Here is a 12,662-nt window from a genome sequence, read left to right on the forward strand (position 1 = left end):
TAGATTGTAAATAGCTGAGGCCCCAGCACTGATCCTTACGGCACCCCACTAGTTACAGCCTGCCAACCTGAAAAAGATCTGTTTATCTCGATTTATGTTTTCTATCCTTTAACCAATCCTCTATCCATGCTAGTTTATTACCCCCAACCCCATTCGGCCCATTGAGCCTGTGCCGGCTCTTTGAACGAGCTCTCCGGTTAGTCCCACTCCGCCACTCTTTCCCCAGAGCCCTGCACATTTTTCCTTTTCAAGTATTTCTCCAATTCCCTCTTTGAAAGTTACTATTGAATCTGCTCCCACCGCCCTTTCAGGCAGCGCGTTCCAGATCACCACAACTGGCTGCGTAAAAAACATTCTCATCTCATCTCCCCCCTGGTTCTTTTGCCGATTATCTTCACTCTGTGTCCTCTGGTTACCGACCCTCCTGCCACTGGAAACAGTTTCTCCTTATTTACTCTATCGAAACCACTCATGATTTTGAACACCTCTATTAAATCTCCCCTTAACCTTCTCTGCTCCAAGGAGAACAACCCCAGCTTCTCCAGGCTCGCCGTGTAACTGAAGTCCCTCATCACAGGGAAGCAGGACTCTGAGAGGGGGGGACACTTGGCGTGCAGCTAGCATTTATTAAATATTTATCAGTGGGGTTTATTCAAGCTGTACAACAATGGATATCCCAGAACCCAACACCCACAGAGTGCAGGTAGTAGCGGGTATTCTACACTCTGACAGCAGGTGGCAGTGTCGGGCTGGGGAAGAGTCCAGAGCTGAGGTCAACTCGCCCCGACTGGTATACCTGCAGTCCAGGCCACACAGACCCCATCCCATCAACGTGTGGGGGAATCGCAGACACAGACCCGCGTCCCATCACCGTGTGGGGGAATCGCAGACACACACCCGCGTCCCATCAACGTGTGGGGGAATCGCAGACACAGACCCGCGTCCCATCAACGTGTGGGGGAATCGCAGACACACACCCGCGTCCCATCACCGTGCGGGGGAACCATAGACACAGACCCGCGTCCCATCACCGTGCGGGGGAACCATAGACACAGACCCGCGTCCCATCACCGTGCGGGGGAATCGCAGACACAGACCCGCGTCCCATCACCGTGCGGGGGAATCACAGACACAGACCCACGTCCCATCACCGTGCGGGGGAATCGCAGACACAGACCCGCGTCCCATCACGGTGCGGGGGAATCGCAGACACAGACCCCCGTCCCATCACCGTGCGGGGGAACCATAGACACAGACCCGCGTCCCATCACGGTGCGGGGGAATCGCAGACACAGACCCGCGTCCCATCACCGTGCGGGGGAACCATAGACACAGACCCGCGTCCCATCACCGTGCGGGGGAACCATAGACACAGACCCGCGTCCCATCACCGTGCGGGGGAACCATAGACACAGACCCGCGTCCCATCACCGTGCGGGGGAATCGCAGACACAGACCCGCGTCCCATCACCGTGCGGGGGAACCATAGACACAGACCCGCGTCCCATCACCGTGCGGGGGAACCATAGACACAGACCCGCGTCCCATCACCGTGCGGGGGAATCGCAGACACAGACCCGCGTCCCATCACCGTGCGGGGGAACCATAGACACAGACCCGCGTCCCATCACCGTGCGGGGGAACCATAGACACAGACCCGCGTCCCATCACCGTGCGGGGGAATCGCAGACACAGACCCGCGTCCCATCACCGTGTGGGGGAACCATAGACACAGACCCGCGTCCCATCACCGTGCGGGGGAATCGCAGACACAGACCCGCGTCCCATCACCGTGCGGGGGAATCGCAGACACAGACCCGCGTCCCATCACCGTGCGGGGGAATCGCAGACACAGACCCGCGTCCCATCACCGTGCGGGGGAATCGCAGACACAGACCCGCGTCCCATCACCGTGCGGGGGAATCACAGACACAGACCCACGTCCCATCACCGTGCGGGGGAATCGCAGACACAGACCCGCGTCCCATCACGGTGCGGGGGAATCGCAGACACAGACCCCCGTCCCATCACCGTGCGGGGGAACCATAGACACAGACCCGCGTCCCATCACTGTGCGGGGGAATCGCAGACACAGACCCGCGTCCCATCACCGTGCGGGGGAATCGCAGACACAGACCCGCGTCCCATCACCGTGCGGGGGAATCGCAGACACACACCCGCGTCCCATCACTGTGCGGGGGAATCGCAGACACAGACCCGCGTCCCATCACCGTGCGGGGGAATCGCAGACACACACCCGCGTCCCATCACCGTGCGGGGGAATCGCAGACACACACCCGCGTCCCATCACCGTGCGGGGGAATCGCAGACACAGACCCGCGTCCCATCACCGTGCGGGGGAACCATAGACACAGACCCGCGTCCCATCACCGTGCGGGGGAATCACAGACACAGACCCGCGTCCCATCACCGTGCGGGGGAATCACAGTCACAGACCCGCGTCCCATCACCGTGCGGGGGAACCATAGACACAGACCCGCGTCCCATCACCGTGCGGGGGAATCGCAGACACAGACCCCCCCCGTCCCATCACCGTGCGGGGGAATCGCAGACACAGACCCGCGTCCCATCACCGTGCGGGGGAACCATAGACACAGACCCGCGTCCCATCACCGTGTGGGGGAATCACAGACACAGAACCCCCCGTCCCATCACCGTGCGGGGGAATCGCAGTCACAGACCCCCCCGTCCCATCACCGTGCGGGGGAATCACAGACACAGACCCGCGTCCCATCACCGTGCGGGGGAATCACAGACACAGACCCCCGTCCCATCACCGTGCGGGGGAATCGCAGACACAGACCTCTGTCCCATCACCGTGTGGGGGAATCACAGACACAGACCCGCGTCCCATCACCGTGCGGGGGAATCACAGACACAGACCCGCGTCCCATCACCGTGCGGGGGAATCGCAGACACAGAACCCCCCGTCCCATCACCGTGCGGGGGAATCGCAGACACAGACCCGCGTCCCATCACCGTGCGGGGGAATCGCAGACACAGACCCGCGTCCCATCACCGTGCGGGGGAACCATAGACACAGACCCGCGTCCCATCACCGTGCGGGGGAATCACAGACACAGACCCGCGTCCCATCACCGTGCGGGGGAATCACAGTCACAGACCCGCGTCCCATCACCGTGCGGGGGAACCATAGACACAGACCCGCGTCCCATCACCGTGCGGGGGAATCGCAGACACAGACCCCCCCCGTCCCATCACCGTGCGGGGGAATCGCAGACACAGACCCGCGTCCCATCACCGTGCGGGGGAACCATAGACACAGACCCGCGTCCCATCACCGTGTGGGGGAATCACAGACACAGAACCCCCCGTCCCATCACCGTGCGGGGGAATCGCAGTCACAGACCCCCCCGTCCCATCACCGTGCGGGGGAATCACAGACACAGACCCGCGTCCCATCACCGTGCGGGGGAACCATAGACACAGACCCGCGTCCCATCACCGTGCGGGGGAACCATAGACACAGACCCGCGTCCCATCACCGTGCGGGGGAATCACAGACACAGACCCGCGTCCCATCACGGTGCGGGGGAATCGCAGACACAGACCCGCGTCCCATCACCGTGCGGGGAATCGCAGACACAGACCCGCGTCCCATCACCGTGCGGGGGAATCGCAGACACAGACCCGCGTCCCATCACCGTGCGGGGAATCGCAGACACAGACCCGCGTCCCATCACGGTGCGGGGGAATCGCAGACACAGACCCGCGTCCCATCACCGTGCGGGGGAATCGCAGACACAGACCCGCGTCCCATCACCGTGCGGGGGAACCATAGACACAGACCCGCGTCCCATCAACGTGCGGGGAATCGCAGACACAGACCCGCGTCCCATCACCGTGCGGGGGAACCATAGACACAGACCCGCGTCCCATCACCGTGCGGGGGAACCATAGACACAGACCCGCGTCCCATCACCGTGCGGGGGAACCATAGACACAGACCCGCGTCCCATCACTGTGCGGGGGAACCATAGACACAGACCCGCGTCCCATCACCGTGCGGGGGAACCATAGACACAGATCCGCGTCCCATCACCGTGCGGGGGAATCGCAGACACAGACCCCCGTCCCATCACTGTGCGGGGGAACCATAGACACAGACCCGCGTCCCGTCACCGTGCGGGGGAATCGCAGACACAGACCCGCGTCCCATCACTGTGTGGGGAATCGCAGACACAGACCCGCGTCCCGTCACCGTGCGGGGGAATCGCAGACACAGACCCGCGTCCCATCACCGTGTGGGGGAATCACAGACACAGACCCGCGTCCCATCACCGTGCGGGGGAATCGCAGACACAGACCCGCGTCCCGTCACCGTGCGGGGGAATCGCAGACACAGACCCGCGTCCCATCACCGTGCGGGGGAATCGCAGACACAGACCCGCGTCCCATCACCGTGCGGGGGAACCATAGACACAGACCCGCGTCCCATCACCGTGCGGGGGAATCGCAGACACAGACCCGCGTCCCATCACCGTGCGGGGGAACCATAGACACAGACCCGCGTCCCATCACCGTGCGGGGGAATCGCAGACACAGACCCGCGTCCCATCACCGTGCGGGGGAACCATAGACACAGACCCGCGTCCCATCACCGTGCGGGGGAATCACAGACACAGACCCGCGTCCCATCACCGTGTGGGGGAATCGCAGACACAGACCCGCGTCCCGTCACTGTGCAGGGGAATCGCAGGCACAGACCCGCGTCCCATCACCGTGCGGGGGAATCGCAGACACAGACCCCCGTCCCATCACCGTGCGGGGGAATCACAGACACAGACCCGCGTCCCATCACCGTGTGGGGGAATCACAGACACAGACCCCCGTCCCATCACCGTGCGGGGGAATCACAGACACAGACCCCCGTCCCGTCACCGTGCGGGGGAATCGCAGACACAGACCCCCGTCCCATCACCGTGCGGGGGAATCGCAGACACAGACCCGCGTCCCATCACCGTGCGGGGGAATCGCAGACACAGACCCCCGTCCCATCACCGTGCGGGGGAATCGCAGACACAGACCCCCGTCCCATCACCGTGCGGGGGAATCGCAGACACACACCCGCGTCCCATCACCGTGCGGGGGAATCACAGACACAGACCCCCGTCCCATCACCGTGCGGGGGAATCGCAGACACACACCCGCGTCCCATCACCGTGCGGGGGAACCATAGACACAGACCCGCGTCCCATCATCGTGCGGGGGAACCACAGACACAGACCCGCGTCCTATCACCGTGCGGGGGAATCGCAGACACAGACCCGCGTCCTATCACCGTGCGGGGGAACCACAGACACAGACCCGCGTCCTATCACCGTGCGGGGGAATCGCAGACACAGACCCGCGTCCCATCACCGTGCGGGGGAATCGCAGACACAGACCCGCGTCCCATCACCGTGCGGGGGAATCGCAGACACAGACCCGCGTCCCATCACCGTGCGGGGGAACCATAGACACAGACCCGCGTCCCGTCACCGTGCGGGGGAATCGCAGACACAGACCCGCGTCCCATCACCGTGCGGGGGAACCATAGACACAGACCCGCGTCCCGTCACCGTGCGGGGGAATCGCAGACACAGACCCCCGTCCCATCACCGTGCGGGGGAATCGCAGACACAGACCCGCGTCCCGTCACCGTGCGGGGGAATCGCAGACACAGACCCGCGTCCCATCACCGTGCGGGGGAATCGCAGACACAGAACCCCCCGTCCCATCACCGTGCGGGGGAATCGCAGACACAGACCTGCGTCCCATCACCGTGCGGGGGAATCGCAGACACAGACCCGCGTCCCATCACCGTGCGGGGGAATCGCAGACACAGAACCCCCCGTCCCATCACCGTGCGGGGGAATCGCAGACATAGATCCCCGTCCCATCACCGTGCGGGGGAATCGCAGACACAGAACCCCCCGTCCCATCACCGTGCGGGGGAATCGCAGACACAGACCCCCGTCCCATCACCGTGCGGGGGAATCGCAGACACAGAACCCCCCGTCCCATCACCGTGCGGGGGAATCGCAGACAGTGTGAGGTGGATCACCGCCGTGACTGTTCCGGTTTCAGTCAGTCAGTCATAATCTTTCCCCGACGTTGCCGGTAGCTCAGGACTGACGGCGATTTAAAGACACAGGCTCGTTAACTACACTTAAAGGGACACTGCATCCCTCAGTTCATTCACCAATTCAATAGCCCCACACTAACAGTTTTATATCATTCACTTCTGCCTTCCACCAAAACAAAAGTGCAAGGTTTTTGTGACAGTGGTGCCTGTATTTGAATAAAGTGCTGACACAAACTAACCAGGAACAAGGGGGGGGGGGGAATAATAATTTAAATGAGGGGATCGATACACTCGAGAAAATCCGCACTCGACCAATTTGCAACAATTTCATATTCCTGCATCCCACGTGGCCGCCCCCCCCCCCCCCCACACCACGGTGACCCTGACAGCTGTGCAGAGCAGGGGCTAAGGCCGGGTGTCAGACAGATGAACTGAGCTAGGATTTGATAAACAGAGGCCCTTCAGCCCTCAAATCGGCCATGGTAGGAGGTACTGGGTGGGTAGAGTCCGTGATCGGGGAGAGTGTCCATGGGCTGTGGGAGGAGATTCAATGGGTGGGTAGAGTCTGTGATATATTTAAAACAGAAATAGACAGTTTCCTAGAAGTAAAGGGAATTAAGGGTTATGGGGAGCGGGCAGGAATTTGGACATGAGTCTAGGTTTGGATCGGTCATGGTCCTGTGGGTAGCGGAGCGGGCCCAGGGCCGTGTAGCCTGATCCTGCTCCTATTTCGTGTGTCTAATTCTGTTAGATTCAGGAGATGGTTCTGTGATAGTGGATTGGCAGTTAGGATCAGATCAGCCATGATCTTATTGAATGGCGGAGCAGGCTCGAGGGGCCGATTGGCCTACTCCTGCTCCTATTTCTTATGTTCTTATGGGGTAGAGTGTACATGGGCTGTGGGAGGAGATTAAATGGGTGGGTAGAGTCCATGACAGGGGAGAGTGTACATGGGCTGTTGTCCCAAAATCCATTTCCAGTTGCCGTAATTTAAAATCCAGTGCACAGATTTAGAAATATCTAGAAAATAACATAATGAAAATAATGAGGCCCAAATGTGCTTCGTGCAATCACGGCTGCCTGCTCCGCTCCGCTGATACCGACACACGGCCGCACATCTCCCGGCGAGCCTGCAGACTGAGCGACGAGCGGGGCTCCGTGTCTACAGGATGATCTGGTTCTTGAAGCTGCGATTCAGCTCTTTGTGAGGAAGGACAATAGAGTTGAGGATGATCACCTCGGCAGGAATACTGACGTTACACCCTGCAGAGAGGACACAGCATCACGTCAAACCTCGAGACAAAGCAGACTGCTGTCAGCGGTGGGCTCAGCGGGATCGGCGCACTGTCGGAGGAGCGGTACTGAAGGAGCGCCGCGCGGTCGGAGGGGCGGTGCTGAGGGAGCGCCGCGCGGTCGGAGGGGCGGTGCTGAGGGAGCGCCGCACTGTCGGAGGGGCGGTACTGAGGGAGCGCCGCGCTGTCGGAGGGGCGGTACTGACGGAGCGCCGCGCTGTCGGCGGGGCGGTACTGAGGGAGCGCCGCGCCGCACTGTCGGAGGGGCGGTACTGAGGGAGCGCCGCGCTGTCGGAGGGGCGGTACTGAGGGAGTGCCGCGCTGTCGGAGGGGCGGTACTGAGGGAGCGCCGTGCTGTCGGAGGGGCGGTACTGAGGGAGCGCCGCGCTGTCGGAGGGGCGGTACTGAGGGAGCGCCGCGCTGTCGGAGGGGCGGTACTGAGGGAGCGCCGCGCTGTCGGAGGGGCGGTACTGAGGGAGCGCCGCGCTGTCGGAGGGGCGGTACTAAGGGAGGGTCGCGCTGTCGGAGGGGCAGTATCCTCCCATTTCTCAGTCTCTCACTCACGACCGTCCGTTCTTACCGAGAATGGTTATCGAGGGATTGAGCTTCCCGTCACTGAAGAGTGTTTCGCTGTCGATCTTGGCATACGGGTCGTTGGGGTTGGGGTCACTGGGGGTTCCCTCAACTCTTGACCATTTGCCGATGGTGCTGTCCCAGCCCACAATGCAGTTCAGCACACAGCTGTGATCCTGTAAACCAGCAAGAATGATCAAAAACACCTTCCGCACCGCACGTCCTGGGCCCATTCCCGGTGCAGAGGGAGCTTTACTCTGTATCTAACCCGTGCTGTACCTGCCCTGGGAGTGTTTGATGGGGACAGTGTAGAGGGAGCTTTACTCTGTATCTAACCCTGTGCTGTACCTGCCCTGGGAGTGTTTGATGGGACAGTGTAGAGGGAGCTTTACTCTGTATCTAACCCATGCTGTACCTGCCCTGGGAGTGTTTGATGGGACAGTGCAGAGGGAGCTTTACTCTGTATCTAACACGTGCTGTACCTGCCCTGGGAGTGTTTGATGGGACAGTGTAGGGGGAGCTTTGCTCTGTATCTAACCCGTGCTGTACCTGCCCTGGGAGTGTTTGATGGGACAGTGTTGAGGGAGCTTTACTCTGTATCTAACCCGTGCTGTACCTGCCCTGGGAGTGTTTGATGGGACAGTGTCGGGGGAGCTTTACTCTGTATCTAACCCGTGCTGTACCTGCCCTGGGAGTGTTTGATGGGACAGTGTAGAGGGAGCTTTACTCTGTATCTAACCCATGCTGTACCTGCCCTGGGAGTGTTTGATGGGACAGTGTAGAGGGAGCTTTACTCTGTATCTAACACGTGCTGTACCTGCCCTGGGAGTGTTTGATGGGACAGTGTAGAGGGAGCTATACCCTATAACTAACCCGTGCTGTACCTGCCCTGAGAGTGTTTGATGGGACAGTGTAGGGGCAGCTTTACTCTGTATCTAACCCGTGCTGTACCTGCCCTGGGAGTGTTTGATGGGACAGTGTAGAGGGAGCTTTACTCTGTATCTAACACGTGCTGTACCTGCCCTGGGAGTGTTTGATGGGACAGTGTAGGGGGAGCTTTGCTCTGTATCTAACCCGTGCTGTACCTGCCCTGGGAGTGTTTGATGGGACAGTGTTGAGGGAGCTTTACTCTGTATCTACCCCGTGCTGTACCTGCCCTGGGAGTGTTTGATGGGACAGTGTAGGGGGAGCTTTACTCTGTATGTAACCCGTGCTGTACCTGCCCTGGGAGTGTTTGATGGGACAGTGTAGAGGGAGCTTTACTCTGTATCTAACCCATGCTGTACCTGCCCTGGGAGTGTTTGATGGGACAGTGTAGAGGGAGCTTTACTCTGTATCTAACACGTGCTGTACCTGCCCTGGGAGTGTTTGATGGGACAGTGTAGGGGGAGCTTTGCTCTGTATCTAACCCGTGCTGTACCTGCCCTGGGAGTGTTTGATGGGACAGTGTTGGGGGAGCTTTACTCTGTATCTAACCCGTGCTGTACCTGCCCTGGTAGTGTTTGATGGGACAGTGTCGAGGGAGCTTTACTCTGTATCTAACCCATGCTGTACCTGCCCTGGGAGTGTTTGATGGGACAGTGTAGAGGGAGCTTTACTCTGTATCTAACCCATGCTGTACCTGCCCTGGGAGTGTTTGATGGGACAGTGTAGAGGGAGCTTTACTCTGTATCTAACCCGTGCTGTACCTGCCCTGGGAGTGTTTGATGGGACAGTGTAGGGGGAGCTTTACTCTGTATCTAACCCGTGCTGTACCTGCCCTGGGAGTGTTTGATGGGACAGTGTAGAGGGAGCTTTACTCTGTATCTAACCCGTGCTGTACCTGCCCTGGGCGTGTGTGATGGGACAGTGTAGAGGGAGATTTACTCTATTATACCACTGGCAGTGGATCAAGATTTTTCTAGTCCTCCGGTTCCAACGATGCTCCCCAGTGTAGAATCCTGGAAGGTGGGGCAGGGAAGGCTGTGCTTTGTGCAAGTTTCCTGGTGTGGGGTACAACAATGCTACATGTTCCCTTCCCCTTATTCTGCGCACATTGAAAGATGGCGGTTGCTGATGTTGGAGCCCTGTAGATTTGCCCACTCTCAGCCCCGCGGCCCCCCACGCTGTCCGTGGAACCTGCGATCGGTGCTGGCAGAGATCTGAGCTCTGTTACCTGCAGTGAGGCTCCGTGTAAGATGATGGACTCTCGGACCCGGACTCCAGCTCCAATTGTCACTCCTGTACTGATGGTGACGTTGGGACCCAGCTGTGGACAAATGTCAGAAACATGGGAAAGGTCAGCCCAGAGAACAGGCGCATGAGACGGGGGAACCGCGACAGGAGGGTCTCTATTCTAGAACCGTCCCCGCCGATTAGTCGCAAATGTAACCCCGCTATTCAAGAAAGGAGAGAAAACTGGGAACTACAGGCCAGTTTGTCTGACATTGGTCGTCGGGAAAATGCTGGAATCCATTGTTCAGGAAGTGGTATCAGAGCACTTAGAAAATCATAACATGATTAGGGTGATTTTATGAAAGGGAAATCGTGTTTGACAAATTTATTAGAGTTTTTTGAGGATGTAACTAGCGGGGTAGATAAAGGGGAACCAGTGGATGTAGTATATTTGGATTTCCAAAAGGCATTCGATAAGGTGCCACATAAAAGGTTATTACACAAGATAAGGGCTCATGGGGTTGGGGGTAATATAGTAGCATGGATAGAGGGTTGGTTAACGGACAGAAAACAGAGAGTAGGGATAAACGGATCATTTTCAGGTTGGCAGGCTGTAACTAGTGGGGTGCCACAGGGATCAGTGCTGGGGCCTCAACTATTTACAATCTATATTAATGACTTGGATGAAGGGACCGAGTGTAATGTATCCAAGTTTGCTGATGATACAAAGATAGGTGGGACAGTAAGCGACATAAGCAGCAAGAGGGATGAGGTCCTGCAGGCAGATTTCAGGGAGCTAGGAAAGAGATTCAAAATCAGGACCTCAAAGGTAGTAATCGCCGGATTACTCCCAGTGCTATGAGTTAGTGAGTATAGAAATCAGAGAATAGAGCAGATGAATGTGTGGCTGGAAAGATTGTGCAGGAGGGAGGGCTTTAGATTCGTGGGGCATTGGGACTGGTTGTGGGGAGGTGGGAACTGTACAGGCCGGATGGGTTACACCTCAACAGGGCCGGAACCAATATCCTCGCGGGGAGGTTTGCTGGTGCTGTTGGGGAGGGTTTAAACTAACTTGGCAGGGGGATGGGCACCAGGATGTAACATTAGAAAGGGGAAATAAAGTGCTCAAAGGATTAGGAGAGGCAGAGAGCACTAAAGAAAGACATAGTAAGGTATTAGGTCAGACTAAGAGAGAATACAGGATGGTCTAAGATGGGTTTACAGTGCGTGTATGTGAACGCACGAAGCGTAGTAAACAAGGTAAGTGAGCTGCAGGCAGAAATAGCCACCTGGGAATATGATGTTGTGGCAATAACGGAGACCTGGCTCAACAAAGGGCAGGATTGGGTATTAAATATTCCTGGTGATAAAGTGTCAGGAAAGATAGGGAAGGAAAGATAGGAGGTGGTGTGGCAGTATTGGTCAAGGAGAATGTTACAGTGCTGGAGAGGGAGGATGTCCTGGAGGGGGTCAAGGACAGAGTCTATTTGGCTAGAGTTAAGAAATAATAGAGGTGCCATTACACTACTAGGTGTATTCTATAGACCAGCAACTAGTGGGAAAGATAGAGGAGCAAATTTACAGGGAAATTACAGAGAGGTGCAAGAACTATAGAGCAGTGATAATGGGGGACTTCAACTATCCTAATATAGACTGGGATCGTAATAGTGTAAAGGGCAGAGAGGGGGAAGAATTTCTGATGTGTTCAGGAGAACTTTCTTGATCAGTATGTTGCCGGCCCGATGAGGAAGGAGGCATTGTTGGATTTTTTTTTTTTTATTCATTGATGGGATGTGGGCGTCGCTGGCTAGGCCTGCATTTAGTGCCCATCCCTAATTGCCCTTGAGAAGATGGTGGTGAGCCGCCTTCTTGAACCGCTGCAGTCCATATGGTGTAGGTACACCCACAGTGTTGTTAGGAAGGGAGTTCCAGGATTTTGGCCCAGCGACAGTGAAGGAACAGCGATACAGGTCCAAGTCAGGATGGTGTGTGACTTGGAGGGGAACTTGTAGGTGGTGATGTTCCCATGCGTCTGCTGCCCTTGTCCTTCTAAGTGGTAGAGGTCGCGGGTTTGGAAGGTGCTGTTGAAGGAGCTTTGGTGAGTTGCTGCAGTGCATCTTGTAGATGGTACACACTGCAGCCACAGTACGCCGGTGGTGGAGGGAGTGAATGTTTAAGGTGGTGGATGGGGTGCAAATCAAGCGGGCTGCTTTATCCTGGATGGTGTCGAGCTACTTGAGTGTTGTTGGAGCTGCACTCATCCAGGCAAGTGGAGAGTATTCCATCACACTCCTGACTTGTGCCTTGTAGATGGTGGAAAGGCTTTGGGGAGTCAGGAGGTGAGACACTCGCCGCAGAATTCCCAGCCTCTGGCCTGCTCTTGTAGCCACAGTATTTATATGGCTGGTCCAGTTCAGTTTCTGATCAATGGTAACCCCCAGGATGTTGATAGTGGGGGATTCAGCGATGGTAATGCCATTGAATGTCAAGGGGAGATGGTTAGAGTCTCGCTTGTTGGAGATGGTTATTGCCTG

At 57.7% G+C, this 12,662-nt stretch overlaps 1 protein-coding gene across 1 annotated transcript in view; it reads right to left on the reverse strand.

Moving 5' to 3' along the window:
- Positions 1 to 6,293: 6,293 nt before the first annotated feature.
- The window catches only part of LOC147120749 (mannose-1-phosphate guanylyltransferase regulatory subunit alpha-A-like), a 95,123-nt gene continuing 88,754 nt past the window's right edge, over positions 6,294 to 12,662 (reverse strand). Inside the window, 3 exon segments of the mRNA XM_085984251.1 lie at positions 6,294 to 7,372; positions 7,982 to 8,150; positions 10,130 to 10,222. Coding sequence (XP_085840377.1) covers positions 7,272 to 7,372; positions 7,982 to 8,150; positions 10,130 to 10,222 — 363 coding nt within the window. The 3' untranslated portion in view covers positions 6,294 to 7,271.

The sequence above is a fragment of the Somniosus microcephalus genome, chromosome 4, assembly GCF_052327205.1.
Source record: "Somniosus microcephalus isolate GS21.2 chromosome 4, FLI_Smic_1.0, whole genome shotgun sequence".
Taxonomy (NCBI): Eukaryota; Metazoa; Chordata; class Chondrichthyes; order Squaliformes; family Somniosidae; genus Somniosus; species Somniosus microcephalus.